The 17,464-nt window shown below is 33.9% G+C and overlaps 1 protein-coding gene across 1 annotated transcript; it reads left to right on the plus strand.

The window, feature by feature from the left end:
- Positions 1-22: 22 nt before the first annotated feature.
- On the plus strand, positions 23-15,486 carry LOC111423663 (zinc finger protein PLAG1-like). Its single transcript, XM_023056932.2, has 2 exons — positions 23-414; positions 9,076-15,486. The coding sequence occupies exon 2, from the start codon at positions 9,102-9,104 to the stop codon at positions 10,395-10,397; it is 1,296 nt and encodes a 431-aa protein (XP_022912700.1). The 5' UTR covers positions 23-414; positions 9,076-9,101; the 3' UTR covers positions 10,398-15,486.
- Positions 15,487-17,464: the final 1,978 nt, after the last annotated feature.

Here is a 17,464-nt window from a genome sequence, read left to right on the forward strand (position 1 = left end):
TTTATCTGATTACATTCACCTTGATAAATATTCAACATGGCCGCTACGGTGACGTTTCTGTTTACATAATTTTATTGTATTCGTACAGTTACGATGTAACGAGAATTCGTCAGTTTTCAGGTGGGAACGCGGCCAGCGCAGTCCCACTGACACTTAGATCGTTTTGCTAAAAATAAATATACACAAATCGGTTGTCGGTGATATCAACGTCCGAATATATCCGCGAACCGATTCCTGAAACGCGCGATTAATATTCGACGGAATGGATTCGCCAAGATAGTGGATACAAATGTAAAGAACTAGGACGCTAATTAAACCACCAATCTCTACCACCACCAACACCCAGTAATAACAACCACCACATCTGCGTACAGAGTGTTTAGTGGCCCCGACGTTCATCATACACATTTTATTGTAAGTATCTTTAAGAATTGTGTATTGAAAAGAAAGAAATTAAAAAAAAATGGTGTGACATTTTAATATAGAAAGTAGATCCGTTTTTGCGACCTAAATACCAAGCACAAATAGATAACATTCCTCTCAATATCATCTCAACACTGTTTCTTTATAAAACTGCTGTGTCAAGTCTCTTGAAGGTATGTTTCATTGCAGTTTCGTTTTTTTCTTCTAGTGTGTTGTGTTGTGTTTTGTTTCAAAGCTTTTGTTTTGAACACCTTCATACAGGTGACTAACATTACATTAAATTTAATTAAAACAATGCTGTCAATTCGTTTTTATAACAATAAATTTCGTTTAAAAAATCTTATTAAGTACACTCAAAATTACTTAACAGATAAGGTATTTTTTCGCTTTACATGACAATTCATTCAAGGTCAATGTGATATATTTATCAATATACTGGGAGTTCATTAGGGCATCAATTAAATACTTTAGCTAACTTTCTTTTTTTTTTCTAACTAACTACTTGAATCACACTCAATCATATTATAATATATCTATTCAAATTACGTTTTTACTTATTTCCTTGTATATATGGAAAATTTAAGTTTATAACCTGTTAAAACTAAGTTGATAACATGTGAATTTTATGTTGTGTTTGTGTGGTAACCAAGGGGAAAAGGATAATATCAAAATCCAAAGGTTATTTATTACTGATTATATCTTGCTAAACCTTCCATTAATGTTTATAATGATTGTATTAATGTAATTAACTTTTTTCTAAGATAATTAAATTAATTTTATCGTCAATCAACAACGGATTTCTTCACATTCCAATAAAGATACAGATTGTTATTCATCAGATAAATATTATCTAACAAGATAAAATGATTTTCTTCATGTAAGTTCCTTACCAGGTATTCAAATACATTTGGAACACAAATTTTGCATTAAATAGTTCATAATCCTTTTTATGCTGATTATTATTTGAGTTTTGTGCTGCTTTAAGAGTTGCACATCTTACAGTTAATGTAATTCCCTATGTTTTTGTTGCATATACAAGGCAATTTGGTTATTTTCCCTTGATTTTTATGTTTTTATAAGTTTGTATGCTAATACAGGGTCAACCACGACGACCGTCCATTAGAACTTTACAGGGTTCTGGCCAAAATAAAAATTTGAAAATTCAGGTTTAAGTATTATCAATTGCGTTCTCTTCGACTAAAATATTTTCAGATATCTAACACTTCCGGTTATACCGGAAGTCGCCACCAACATTATTTTTTTAAATGGAACACCCTATATATTTTTACATATTTGGATTTATCTGTTGTCAAGGATTATGAATAACTTTACTTTTTGCAATTTGATTCGGCCGTTCTCGAGTTATTCGAATTTTTCTAGAAAAATCTGTTCCAGCAGACATTTGTTAAAAAAATCAGAGAACACTCGATTTTTGGGATATCAATTTAGGATTCAGAATATGCTTAAGCAACATGATTTAGTAAGTTTTGGTGCCGCGTACGGCTGTCTAGAACATCTGGTCACTTTACTATGGCATGTTACCTTTTCGAAACATGGAAGTACCATAACTTCATTTTTTTAAATGGCACCCCCCATATTTTATTACTTAGTCGTGTTCGGTGTCTCATTTTACATCTTTTATATCCCATATGTCCTATACCTAACATTTACAGTTTGGGAGATAATTAGAGTTTTTTGAAAAAAGCACACTTCATATCGCTATTTAACCTAGTGTGCCATGAATACCTAGTGCGATCTTGGAATAACCGAATGAAGTGGAGGTTTGAAAATTTGTGTGATGTTTGATGCCAGCTTTTTAACTAAAGTATTTTCAGGTTCCGGGTACTTGTGGTTACACCTGAAGAGGTGACTATTTTCATATTTCAAATGGAACACCCTGAGTTTTATTAAATTTTTCAATCAAAAATGTCGCCTACAACGTTACTTTTTATTATCTATAACTCATCTAGTGACACCGCCGGAAAAAAAATTTTATGTTAGGAATGTTGTTGTGGTTATGTATTATCAGAGGATCAGTAAGGAAAGAGTAAACAGTTTGACATTTGCTAAAGCTATGGTTTATTTCTGTTGCTGTGATGACTAGGCTACTTTTTGTAGTGATCTGTTCTCAAGAAATGCAACGTTTGGAATTTAGTAATGAGGATTATTTGAATCTGATAATAATTTATGGAGAGTGCAACCAAATAATTGCGCGTACGTGTCGGCTGCAACATACAAGTGGCCTAAAATTGAACAAAAATTTCAAAAATGTAATGAAATACAGGCTGTTCCATTTGAAATATGAAAATTGTCAACTCTTCCGGTGTAACTACAAGTACCCGGAACCTGAAAGTATTTTAGCAAAAAGCTGGAATCAAACATCACAAGTCTGCAAATTTTTAAAAGGCCACTTCATATGGCTCACTAGGTCACACTAAGTATTCATGGCACACTAGGTTAAATGTCGATATGATATGTATGATATTTTTCAAAAAACCCTAATTATCTCCCAAACTATAAATGTTAGGTATAGGACATATGGGATATAAAAGATAATAAAATATGGGAGGTGCCATTTAAAAAAATGAAGTTATAGTACTTCCAAATTTCTAAAAGTTAACGTGCCGTAGTAAAGTGACCAAACGTTCTAGACAGCCGTACTCGGCACCAAAACATACTCCATCATGTTGCTTACGCATGTTCTGAATCCCAAATTGATATCCCAAAAATCAAGTATTCTCTGATTTTTTTAACAAATGTCTGCTGGAGCAGATTTTTCTAGAAAAATTCGAATAACTCGAGAACGGCGGAATCAAATTGCAAAAAGTAAAGTTATTCATAAACCTTGAAAACAGACAAACCCAAATATGTAGAAATATATAGGATGTTCTATTTAAAAAAATAAAGTAGGTGGCGACTTCCGGTATAACCGGAAGTGCTAGAAATCTGAAAATATTTTAGTCGAAGAGAACGTAATTAATAATACTTAAATTTGAATTTTCAAATTTTTGTTTTGGCCAGAACCCTGTAAAGTTCTAATGGACGGTCGTCGTGGATGACCCTGTATAAAGAAGACACAGACGTGTACAAGTAATTAAAAGCGAAATGAAGGTAAGTTATATGATTGTAAATGTCTTATTTGCTGTTATATCTTTATATTTTTTTACAATGTATTTTTATTCATAGATATTATAAATAAATATCTACGAAATGTGGATAATGAGGAAATAAAAGGTATTGAAGAAATAAATTCTATTGGAAGATGTAAGAAAGTTTTGCTTTGCTGCAGTTGTTGAGAAATTAAAATTTCTGATTTCGCATTAGCGCCATCTTTTGTTGGTTAGCTGGCTAACTAAAACTAGACGTAGAAACAACAAAATATATTTTGCATGGCATTTTGACTTCATAATATTACTGTTAAACTTGGTAATTTTTTTTAAATTTTTCCTATCAGTGTTTAAAAAAAAATTGATCTCAGGCAAATAGAAACAAATAACAGAATAATATTTTGCCATACAGTTTTTTGTGCGTTACAACATAAGAAAACATTACACATGCCACATTTTGAATGAGGTCTACACTGAATATGTTCAAAACTACATAGCTCGCATCTTCCTCTTTCCTTGACGTATTTCACCCAGTGTGATCCTATATTTGAAAGACGAATATCACGTGGTATAGAATATTTGGTTTTCCTTGTTTGTTCGTTACCGTGGACTCATTACATGTCCTTTTCTTCGAATTCTTATCACTTTTCGTTTTATACGTCATTAGCCCAAGTGCAACATTTCGCCAAAATTCCAGCAAAAGGTTGACAATGAAAAATTTGATGCCACCATTTCTTAGATCGTCATGCCACTGCGTAACACTGTCTAAGGCCCACTTTTACCACCTCCTGATAAATTTATCCGATAGATAAATCCAGTTCTTAGCCAATGAGAGCGCTTAAAATCGCCGTAACCATGGCAACTATCCTCTAGATAGTCTAGATAGTTTATCAGGAGGATGGTAAAAGTCTATCGGCATGCTCAACTCCGCTTATAAATTTGTTGTAATCCTTTACAACGCTAGGGACTTCCACTGAAGAACCATCTTTTTGTTTTTTTGAAACGTGATATTTGGTATTACCGTGAAGATTTGAGATAAAGTGAACCACTCTGTTGTCTTTCCACTTGAAAACTGTATATTCTGTGAACTGAATTTGTAATCATACTCACCTCGGGTTATTTGCTTATCAGATACAAAATTTTTTGGAATAAATTTCTTGTTTGCTCTACAAAAGGTACAGAAGAAATAAAATTATAACCCATAGTCCTTCCATTCTTCGTTCGTAGCTTCATTTTTCCCTTAATACACTTCGAATCGCAAAATATAACTTTTCTGGTCAGCAAGTGCCCATATCTTAGAACCTCTTTCGATGGGTTTGATGGGGTTTTATTGATCAACCTTTGAATGCTATCATTAACTCATCTACGGATAATTCCATCGTATCGAAATCTAACGTCTCAAAGATTTCATTTAGTTTTGGAATAAAAGGTCGAAGTTTGAACAAGTAGAAATTCACCCTCTTCTAAATTAATCTGAATTTGTTTAAATAATATGGTACTTTTGAGTACCGTCAGGCAACAAACGGCTAAAATCGCAATCTTCTTAAGTAAGCCAATACGATGGTCAAGATGTTAACCCAGAACTTTTTCCAGATAAGAAACTATACTAGGATTTCGTGTTCTTGTATTTATCAACACTTCAGATTTCTAACCCATATAGACTTACTCCTCTAGACTACGCGTGGCGAGTGCAAGGTGGGGTCAAGATGATATGCAACCCAAACAGCATGGAGGGGCAGAAAACTCTATGACATTTGACGGAACTGCAACAAATTTTGCTGTTGCATCAAAATTGGGAGCAAATTTAAGATATCCTGATGCACAACCCTGGTTTCGACATCCTGTGAACAATGAACGTGTCCACATAATACTAGACCCTTGTCACATGGTGAAACTTGTCAGAAATACTCTTTCCGATTGGTGTATACTTTTAGACGAAGAAGGGCAGAAAATGAAATGGGATTTCTTTAATAAGCTTGTTACTTTGCAACAGACTGAAGGCCTACGTGCTGCTAACAAATTGACAAAAAGGCACATACATTTCCGACGGGAAATTATGAAAGTCAGACTGGCTGTACAAGTTTTGAGCACAAGTGTTTTTGCAGAAACATTAATTATGCGTTTGATGCGCTCAATTCCAGAAATATCTTTTCGAATGCTACTTGGGGAAAGCCATTGTCTTTCAATAATGAAGCTTCCTTCACAGATTTTTTTTTTTAATTCTATACTCTACTTAGCTACACTTAAGACTGATAACGAAGAATCCTAACCACTTGTAGAAAAACTGGATTCCTAAGCTTGATCATATCTATCCTAAGCCTACAAAACTTATTCGAAGATTTGGTCAAACAAAACCTCATGGACTACTTCCTAACGTATAAAGTAAGCCAAGATCACATCGAGATGTTTTTTCGGCTATCAGATCAAGAGGTGGATTCAATAACAATCCCACAGCGAAAGAATTTGAAGGTGCCTACAAGAAGCTTTTATTAAAAACGGAAATTGAAGCATCCACTTCTGCAAATTGCGTGCGTTTGCAATTCTATTTTGAATTGCCTTGAATGCTACATTCGCTTTTCTGCCCCTCCTTGGACTACGGGTTGCCTACCTGTCTTGGCAACACACGCTCTTATAGCAGCTACTAGGGAGGCGCGGTCTAGTGTAGTAAGTCTATGTTCTACAGCGTTGCCAACTCAAAATATGTCTAGAAGGTAGATACGATTCTAAAAGTTGGTAGTTTCCAATTAATCACATTATGGAAAGTAGTGGTTTCACTACTTTTAGATGTTACTAGAGCAGAGCAATATAAGTTGCATAATAAATTCTTTAAAAGAATACATGCTTTGATTGAATAATTTATAGTGGTCTTCAGTAGGTTGTTCTTGTAAGTTGATAGATCGTTTTGTATGTAGCAGTCCTTGCAATGTATCAGTGGACAATTTGTTTCTATTGCAAGTTTTTAATAAATTAACGACAGTAAACTGCAGTAAACAGTCTTTCCACATTCGCACTGCTGTGTGGAAGTGCAAGTCATTTCCTCACAAATTGGCTTAATAAAGGATACAGTTGTGTATCGCCTTTTTTCATTAGGGAAATATCATGCCAGAAGTCTTCAACTCTAATATTTTTCTCATTTGTAAAAGGAAGAGTTTTGTTTCTTAATAGTAAATGACAAAATGACAGCTTTTGTTAGGTTAAGTCGGTAGAGACGGCAGAAATCTGTAACTTTCTTTATTATCTACTAGATTCGCTTATCATAAAAGGGAAAAACACAGCAACTGGTGAAAAAAACAAGGTATTAAAATTTGTCTATTCTTTTTCTTTTAAATCTTAAAAAGTTGGTAGATATTTCTTACAAGGTAGTAAATTTGAGAAAGACACTAAAAGTTGGTAGATCTACCGTAAAGTTAGTAGAGTTGGCAACACTGATGTTCTAACCGAACCCAACATTATTCACTTTCCCAGATAGCGTTGATCTGAATTTCTTTACACTTAACATTCTGTTGAGTTTCTGTTATAAGTTTTCATCTATCTAAGAACGCATCTTAATGATGTAGTATTTGACGCACTACACTGCTAGATTGCGGCTACACTGCTGTTTGCTGTTTTTGTTTGTGACCTAATCCATCGTAGGCTTTATATACAGGGTGATTCACATAAAAACCGACACAGAGCAGGGACATGTATAAATCATCTTAATTTACTGTCCTATACATGTCCCTGCTCTGCTGTGTCGGTTCTTATGTGAATGTTTTTTATCGGGGCAACCAAGTAATGGATCATTCTTTTTTTTTGGACGGCTTGGAGTACATGAATTACCCGAAATTTATGCCTTGAAGAAGCATCTTCCGTGCTTATCTTGCGTATTATGACAGTTTCTGCACGAAACGCTCGGTTTGCAAGAATACACAAAGCGGGATGTTGAGATGTATTGAAGTTCTCTTGTGCTGTTGGAAATGTTCCTACCATCAAGTATTGTGCAACTAATTTTTGACACACTTTTTAGGATACATTACAAATGATTATATGTAAATTAACACTAAATCAATAGATAATAATAATAATAATAATGACTTTATTGCCCATACAAATACAAATACAAAAAAGATAATATAATTACAATTAAAACATAAAGATAGTTACAAAAAAAACAAATAGAAAATACCTATAATAGAAAAAAAAATGGGCAAAAGGCGAAGTTCAGGTCATCCATCCTGAGATGGATGATCTGTTCTTCCACTTGACCTGAGCTTCACTTATCAAAATAAAATTTTATGGGTAACAAAACAAAATAATGCCGCGTCACAGGGCGACTTCGGCTCGCTACACGTGCTCTACACCCTGACTCTGCAATAGATGGTTAGACGATAACGACTTCTAAAAGTAGCTAAGCTGCAATAGGGACCAACCGGGAGACCGTTCCATATTTTTGATATCTGATATGAGAAAGATCTTTCATACAGAGTAGTTCTATGTATCGGAGGTGCAATCAAATTTTTATTTCGCAAATTGACAGTATGAGCATCTCTACGGAATTCGATCCTACTATATAAATAAAATGGTTTCTTAGATTCGATAATTCTTCGACAGAACATAGCGTATCCCAATTTTCGACGATTAACCATATTCAACCATTCAATTTCACCCAGCTTGGACGATACATGATCGCGCCTTCGCAAACCACACACAAACCTCACACACGCATTTTGGACTCTTTGTATCCTTGCAGCGACAGTCGCAGATAAACAAGGGCCATACACCACGCTACCATAGTTAAAATACGACAAAACCATGGTTAGCTTGATCGAGAACTGATCTGCTACCGTACAGTCTCTTTAGATTACCAAAAGCTGCTCTAATGCATTTTCCTACATGCTGCTCAAATCTCAAATCAGAATCTAATATAAGTCCCAAGTCGCGAGCATTATCGCAGAACTCAATTTTCCTATTTCCCATAACCAAATAAGTTCATTTTTAAGTTGCGTTCGGACTTGTGATCTTGCAAAAATAATAGCGACGGACTTGGTGGGATTTACAATTAAAGAGTGTTTCCTTGAGAATTTATCCAATGACTTCAGATCGTCATTAATTCTATTAGTATAAGAAGAAGGGTATCAACTGATTTCTTTATAGACATTACAGCAGTTACAAATCGCTAAAATAGTTATTTATGAATAAGCTGGTTCGACGAATTATGATCTTGAAATCGTTCTGTTTGCAAAATATTTTATTTGCGAATAGGTAATTCGCTTTAAAAAGTCTTTTTGAGTTGAATTCCCAGTTTTAATCTAGGAAAGAGCACCAATTTTAAAAGAAAATCTGATATTGTTGGACAAATGGTGCAACAATTCAAATGAATACTCCAATAACTGAAATTGTAAAATTATATGCTAAAATTAAGAAAATAAAATTTTTCCAGTACATCATTAGTTCTTTCATTTACTTCTTTTCAAAACTTTCACATTAATTTCTATTACTACTATTAAATAATAATAATCTCACAATTTTATTTTTAATTTAAAATTTTATCTTTTTATATTTATAGATGATGTTGGCCCGATTGTTATCGCCATGGGAACACCAGGCGATAAGGATAATGTGTGTAAGGTAGAATCAAACGATGAAAAAGAAAGTTCCGAAGAAAAAAAGGAGATTGAAAAAGTCACCATGACAGTTTTAACAAATCTACCAGAATATTCCTTAACGTCGTTTGCTGTAGGTTTGGAGCAGGCTCACGTGGAGGATTTTTATCCTCAAATAAAGTACTACGAAACAAGTAGTGCCGAATCGAAAGTTGCAGAGCCTTCAAAAACATTCCCAAATTTGGACGAACCTGGCCCGTCTGGTTTACAAACACCGAAGACGCGTTCCAGTTCGAAGGTAAATTTGAAACGAAAAAAGGTGACGTCGAATCCAAAAAAGTCTTTCTCCTGCCAACACTGCCAGAAGACGTTTCAAAATCCGGCGAGTCTTGCGAAACATCAACAGATTCACGGTGGTTCGTCGCCGTTTAAATGCGAACATTGCAAGAAAAGTTTTTCGTCGCGATTCAAATTAGTACGGCACGTTCTTATTCATTCCGATCGAAAGCAGTTTAGTTGTACGGTTTGTGAACGAACGTTTCATCGAAAAGATCATTTAAAAAACCATATCAAAGTGCACAGTCCTAGTAAAAAAATTTACGTTTGCGATAAAACCGGTTGTAAAAAAGAATACACATCTTTGTTGAATTATAAAAAACATTTAGCGTTGCACGGAGCTGAAGAAGGAAATTTGAATTGTTTAATTTGTTCGCAAAAGTTCGAAACGAAAGATGAAATTTTGTATCATTTAAAAATACACGCAGGATCACGAACCGTGAAAAGTCCGAACGAAAAAAAATTTACTTGCGAGTATTGCGACCGACGATTTTTTACGCGAAAAGATGTCCGTAGACATCTTGTAGTTCATACTGGAATGAGGGATTTTTTGTGCCAATTTTGTCCGCAACGTTTCGGTAGAAAAGACCATCTCGTTCGTCACATTAAAAAATCTCACTCGAGAAATTGTCCGGTTGAAAATACAGAAGACTCTGCGAATCGAGACATTGTTATAAAATTCGAAATTGATGAGCCCAAATCCCCCGAAGACGAGGTACTTCATACATTTCTTGGAGCCGATTCTGATCCGGTTTCATTTTTACCACAACAATCCGTTGAAGAAGTTTTAGGGGATTTGAACATCGCCGGAACCGCTGAACCTTCTTTTATGGTAGAAGATAGTGTTATTGGGATACCGGATATATTATCTTTACCTAACGAAGAATCCAGGGAAAATATGCCTTTACCAGCGTTTAGTAAGACATTTCAGTCACCTCCACAACAATGACAATTTTTTTATCTTATTATTTATTATTAAATCATGGGGAGGTAAATAATACGAAAAATTTTGTTTTACATTTTTTCTTATTTTCGGCATTTTTATATCGTTACATTATCTAAAAATTGCATTTAAAAAAATTGTTTTTTCGTTACTTTTTTATCTAAAAGAACCGGTTCATATTCCAAAGTAGAATTTGTTTAAAAATAATCTCGTTTGTTGATTATTAATATACAGTGAATTTCATATAACTTGCAATATATGAATGCAATAACCATAGTTATGAAACTATGATGCACTTGCAATGTCCCACATAAAATGCAACATAGCTTAATAGTACTCAGGCATTAGGTAGTTTTGCAAAGGAAAAGTTTTGCTTGCCAAAAAAGTGACGTCCTTATGATAACACCGAGTTTTCGGACGTCTTAAGAGACGCACGGCTAAACCAGAATGTTTTTCGTTCTAGTTCTAGTGTTAGATCTAGCTCTAGTGTTAGTCATATTTCTGTCAAGACGGCTAAACCCGAATGATTCCATTTCTAGGTCTTGTGTTGGTTCTAGTTTTAGTGTAATAAAAATATGCAACATAGTAATATCTACCTACCACAGTCACTAGAACTAATATTAGATCTAGAAGTAAAAACATTCAGGTTTAACCGTCTTAAGAGACGCATGGCTAAATGGAATGTTACTAGGTCTAGTGTTAGTTCTAGTGATAGTGCTTATGCAAAACCAGAACTAACACTAGAGCGTGAACTAGAAACATTCGGATTTAGCCGCACGTCTTTCAAGACGGCTAAACCCGAATGATTCTAGTTCTTGTGTTAGTTCTAGTGATAATGCTAGTGCAATACTAGAACTAACACTAAACCGAGAACTAGAAACATTCGGATTTAGCCGCAAGTCTCTCAAGACGGCTAAACCCGAATGATTCTTGTTCTAGATCTTGTGTTAGTTCTAGTGATAGTGCTTGTGCAATACTAGAACTAACACTAGACCGTGAACTAGAAACATTCGGATTTAGCCGCACGTCTCTAAAGACGGCTAAACCCGAATGATTCTAGTTCTTGTGTTAGTTCTAGTGATAATGCTAGTGCAATACTAGAACTAACACTAAACCGAGAACTAGAAACATTCGGATTTAGCCGCAAGTCTCTCAAGACGGCTAAACCCGAATGATTCTTGTTCTAAGTCTTGTGTTAGTTCTAGTGATAATGCTAGTGTAAAACTAGAACTAACTGGACCGAGAACTAGAAACATTCGGATTTAGCCGCAAGTCTCTCAAGACGGCTAAACCCGAATGATTCTAGTTCTTGTGTTAGTTCTAGTAATAATGCTAGTCCAATACTAGAACTAACACTACACCGAGAACTAGAAACATTTGGATTTAGTCTCAAGACGGCTAAACCCGAACGATTCTTATTCTAGGTTTTGTGTTAGTTCTAGTGATAGTGCTTGTGCAATACTAGAACTAACTAGACCGAGAACTAGAAACATTCGGATTTAGCTGTACGTCTCTAAAGACGGCTAAAGCCGAATGATTCTAGTTCGTGTGGTAGTTCTAGTGATAATGCTAGTGCAATACTAGAACTAACACTAAACCGAGAACTAGAAACATTCGGATTTAGCCGCAAGTCTCTCAAGACGGCAAAATCCGAATGTTTCTAGTTCTTGTGTAAGTTCTAGTGATATTGCTAGTGCAATACTAGAACTAACACTCAACCGCGAACTAGAAACATTCGGATTTAGCCGCAAGTCTCTCAAGACGGCTAAACCCGAATGATTCTTGTTCTAGGTCTTGTGTTAGTTCTAGTGATAGTGCTAGTGTAAAACTAGAACTAACTAGACCGAGAACTAGAAATATTCGGATTTAGCTGTACGTCTCTAAAGACGGCTAAACCCGAATGATTCTAGTTCTTGTGTTAGTTCTAGTGTTAATGCTAGTGCAATACTAGAATTAACACTAGACCGTGAACTAGAAACATTCGGATTTAGCCGCACGTCTCTAAAGACGGCTAAACCCGAATGATTCTAGTTCTTGGTCTAGCACTGCATAGCAACTAAAACTAGAACTAATACTAGACCTAGAACTAGAAAGTTTCGGGTTTAGCAGTGCGTCTTCAGAATGTCTGAAGACGCACGGCTAAACAAAAAAATATTTCTAGTTGTAGGTCTAGTGTTAGTTCTAGTTTTACACTAGCACTATTACTATGTACAATTAACACAATACCTAGAACTAGAATCAATTAGGTTGAGCCTTACATCTCTTAAGACGGCTAAACCCGAATGATTCTTGATCTAGCGCTGCATAACGATTAAAACTGGAACTAACACAACAGAAACATTCAGACATGTTACATTTTATGTAGGACAAAGTAAATGGGTTTCTATGGAAATATGTTTTTTTATATTGCATTTTAAGTAAAATTCACTGTATACAGTGTGTCCCCAGATAGGTGAAACGACTCTTATAAAATGTAAAATTTTTTCTATACTAATTGTCATCTTTTGGGGTTCAGCCCTTCTTGGTTAAAGACTAATTTTGAACATATTTTCAAATTTTAAAAAACAAGGGTGTGTTGACACTGAAGCGAAAACTTCTTGTGTGTCAGGTAAAGTACCTTCTCTATTTACAGTATGGTAAAATGTTACTAAGAAATTCTATTCAGAATGAAAAGTTATGATCACATGCAAACTTTCGGAATCATCACCCTATTTTGATAAAACCCATTGTTTATTATTTTCGTCAATAGTACTTTATTAGGATTTTTTGTTTTGGGATTCAGATTATTCGGGAGAAAGAAACAAACCGTTCTTAAAATGCTCACAAAAAATTAAGTGTGTGTTCGCCCACAAAAGAAAACAGTTAATCAGTTTCATCATAATTTTTTTTCTTAGAGTGAATACTTCCTGCTGTAAGAAATCTTTTGATTAAACGCCAACAAATACTTCTTTTAATTCCAGTATTTGGAAATTGTTCACTAAATAAAGCAATAATCATATTTATCGGGTTTTCCCCGGTTCCATAACACTGAATCACGTATACTTTTTCCTCTAATGTTAATATTGTACTTAAAAAACTGTTTAAGTTTACCAAATTACAGTTTGACAGATTAACAGGAAAGCAATTTTGTTTTTCCATAGGAGTCTTTGTTAAAAATAAAATTGTTTGATATGGATTTTTTCAAAGTAGGCCGATCATTGCGAAAATATGCATATGGCCATAGTTTTTCATTCTGAACAAAACTTCTTAGTAACACTTTCACGTACTGTAAACAGAAAAGGTACTTTACCTGCCACAAAAAGCGTTTTTCTTTCACTGTCAAGGTTCACTTCTTTTTTAAAAATTGAAAATATGTTCAAAATTAGTCTTTAATCAAGCAGGGCTAAACCACAAAAAATGACAATTAATATCTAAAAAATTTTACCTTTTATAAGAGTCGTTCACCTATCCGGGGACACACTGTAGTTAAAAATATAAATAAATATAGGTGTCCCAGAATTACACCACTAAACAAGTTCTTTAAATTTGTTGATATGGAAAATATATAAGTTGATTTCTATGATACTGCTTTGCATGTTCAATTGAGAAGTCTTATGAACCCAAAAACATTTGCCATCGAATAGCGCTAATTTTGTTAATCACAAAAACTTTCTAAAAATGAACTTTAATAATCTGATATCTATGTTAAAACCTGAATAATCCTACCAACAAAGCTTTATCATACTTTTTGGCTCATTTCAGGATCACTTTTGTATATTTGTTGATAATTAATAATGAGTGTGTGATACACAACCTAAATGATTTTGTATGATTAATATGTAATTAATGCCTATATTAATCTAAAAGTAATAAACTTGTTGCTATAATTCTGGGATATCCTACATATCTAAGAAATTACATAAGTAATAAAAAAATTGTTTTATTGAACTTTCAAATTTTAAAACGTTAACAATTTTGAAAGAGTGTTATTTAAGTATTTATAAAACTTTAGTGTTACTTTTATTCCTTAGGGAGAGAAAATTGTTTTACGCTTTTAATAGTTAGGGACTTACTTTGCATTCAAATTTAATTCGTTTTTTTTTTTGATATTTTACCTAATCTTGTCAAATATTTTTCGTTTAGAATTTAATTTTTTATTATTATGTACGTTTTAAGGATTATTTTGCGTTGTTATTTTTATTAGGTTTTAAATGAATCTCTCCCTACAGGCATTAAAAAGTTTATTGGAAGTTTCTATAATGATCTGTTACCTTGATGATTTTAAGAAGTTTATATGTATGTACAGGGTTTTCTTCTATAAGATTCGACCACACACGATGAGTGTTTTCTTTTTTAGTTTTAATGGTGCTATACGAAATTATTTCTATGTTTACGCATAATCGTTAAGGATGTACTTTAGAATTAATATTTATTTTTATTTAATAAATTCAGAAACATTTTAATCAGATAAATTGATAAAAAAGTTTTAAGTTGATTTTTAAAAAATAATTTGTTAGTACTTAACAAACCAAACTATAATTTTCATTTTGAGTCCGTTTATTACTAATTCGTGTAAATAACTTTTTGCTGTATAAAATTAAAAACGCACAAATTAATAGAACTACACGTTTTAAATCGTTTTGAACAACTCAGTGTTTAAAATATGGGTTTAGTTTTGTTATTATTTTTTATAGTCGTATGCAAGAATCCTGTCGTCACCGAAGTACAAAGCTTTAAAAGTGAAAATAGAAAATGAAACAGGTCGGTATGCGTACATTTCGTTCTTTTAGCTACTCGCAGGTGTGATATTATTATTTATGTGACGAAGTGAACGCGACCAACGCCTTTCCACAATTATTGTTTGTTTATTATTATTATTTTTTTAATTATATGGTACATATTCCGTTGTTTATTGTCTATCTACCTCATTGCAAACAATCATTGCTGTACAATCAGCTAGTCATAGTTGTTAAGCGCAGTTTTTTATCGCAATATTTAAAAAATATATATTTTTCAAAAACAGAAATGTAAATATTCTTATACTAAAAATTAAAATGAAATATAAATTATGTACATTGATTATATTTTTATATAAAAAAATATAGTATTATTTCTACTTCCTGATGGAGATTTATTTTCATTCTGCTTCACTTGCTTAATTTATTTAGATTCCTTATCGAAAAATTATCAAACAGCTGTTGTAATTCAGAAATATTTTCCCGATAAGATAAGCGAGTTACATAATGTATATTTACGTGGGTTGTTATCGGTCATTATAATTAAAATGGAAACATTAATTATCCATCTTGCAAAATTTATAATCTCGTTCATTGAGCATTAACGTTGAATTATAACGTCGTCTGAAAACTTGGAAACTTTAACCGAGGATGTGAAAAGCGCAGAAATAACCCAAAGTGTATTTAAGGAGAAACTTTTCAAGAATTATGAACTATAACACCAACATTCGTATGTAGTTTTAATGGGAAAACGAATTGTTCTTTGGGGGTTCTTACTTTATATCTAAAACTTAAAATGAAGATAAATAGGTGTAAAAAAAGACAACATTCTCTAAGAAATGATAATGTACAAGAATCGTTTTACGTCTAGTTTCATAAAAAACCCTCTTATTAAAGGTGAACAAAAGAGCGAAGTTGCGGTCTTGTATTGTTACAACTATCGAAAGAGCTTTTGTCAGCGGGGGCTAATTAAACGCCTCACCGTACTTTGAATGCACCTAAATTTTTCGTATCTCGGAAAAATCGTCGGGAGAAAATTAAATTTTTTAATATGAGCTTCCCATTTCCGGCTTGCGAAATTTCGCCGAGTAGTTTTGACGAAATTCTTCGATCCTCGCGTAGTTTTCCAATTCAAATGAAATGTTAATTCCGCCCGATTCTGGCGATTTATACAAATTGATGGTGCCGAGAACTTCACCTCCGTTCCTTTTCCTTTTTCCCATCGCCCGGATGAAGATGCCGACTTTTTCTGGAACGAAAAACTTTTAATAACGCCGGTACCCCGTACCATTCGCACCTAAAACCGTTAATGGCCGGAGAAAAAAGGGTGGAGGTACTTTGTATTCCCATCACGTGCCTCGTCCGCCTTTGATTGGCCCTCATTATAACAGGAAACGAGGTGAACAGGAACCGTCGGGTTTTACCACGTGACGTGCGTTTCAAATTATAATTTTCCCTAAGTTTTAGACCCTTGGTCAACGCGGAATAAAATAGACTAATTTAGTTTATTAAACCAGATACAGTTTGAGTATTCACCTAAATAAAAATAAAATTCAATGGAATATTGGCAGTTTAGACGTGCGTCTTCAGACTATTTTGTTTCTAGGTGTAGTGTTAATTCTAGTTTTAGTGCAATAAAGATATGCAACATAATGATATGGCGGTACCTGCCATTGTTACTAGAACAAATGAGTTGTCTGGTTTCAATATCCCCTAAATCCATTTTTGGGCAAAAATGAGATATATACGCCATCTGTTAGAAAAAGTTGTTTTCTATAAAATACTCAATGATTTGTATTAAAAAACGCGCGAATCTCTTAAAAATTCAAATCAAATAGACAGCCTTTAGATATTAAAGAGAGCTACTTTCGATTTATTTTTAATACTTCCTTCAACATCGGCTTTGGATCTCCTAGCACCGATGTTTGCTCTAAGTGTCTTGAACTCCGGGAAAAAATTAAAAATGAAAAGGTTGCATCTATTAAAACAGTGCTAACTACAAAATACCGAATACATAAGCTCAGGGCCAAAGCATTTTTTGAACAGCTAAAAGAGAAACGGGACGGCCTTCTGACAATTTCTTTTGATTGTCAGAAAAACTTGGTATTGCCCAAAATACCAGATCAAAGTACCTATTATAGTAGACAACTGTACATTTACAACTTCACTACTGTAGTGGGGCACTCACATGCTCCGTTAACAAAAGATAATGTTAAAATTTTCACGTGGACTGAAGATGAACATGCTAAGGGCGCCAACGAAATCGCAAGCTGCGTCTTTTACACTTTAAACAGTAGTAACTTAGAGGGAATAGATACACTTCGATTGGTCGCCGATGGATGCGGCGGCCAAAATAAA

This window comes from Onthophagus taurus, chromosome 7 (genome assembly GCF_036711975.1).
Source record: "Onthophagus taurus isolate NC chromosome 7, IU_Otau_3.0, whole genome shotgun sequence".
NCBI lineage: Eukaryota > Metazoa > Arthropoda > Insecta > Coleoptera > Scarabaeidae > Onthophagus > Onthophagus taurus.

What these genes read in the sequence shown, in the direction of transcription:
- LOC111423663 (XM_023056932.2), top strand. Translation starts at nt 9,102, where the DNA reads ATGGGAACACCAGGCGATAAGGATAATGTGTGTAAGGTAGAATCAAAC.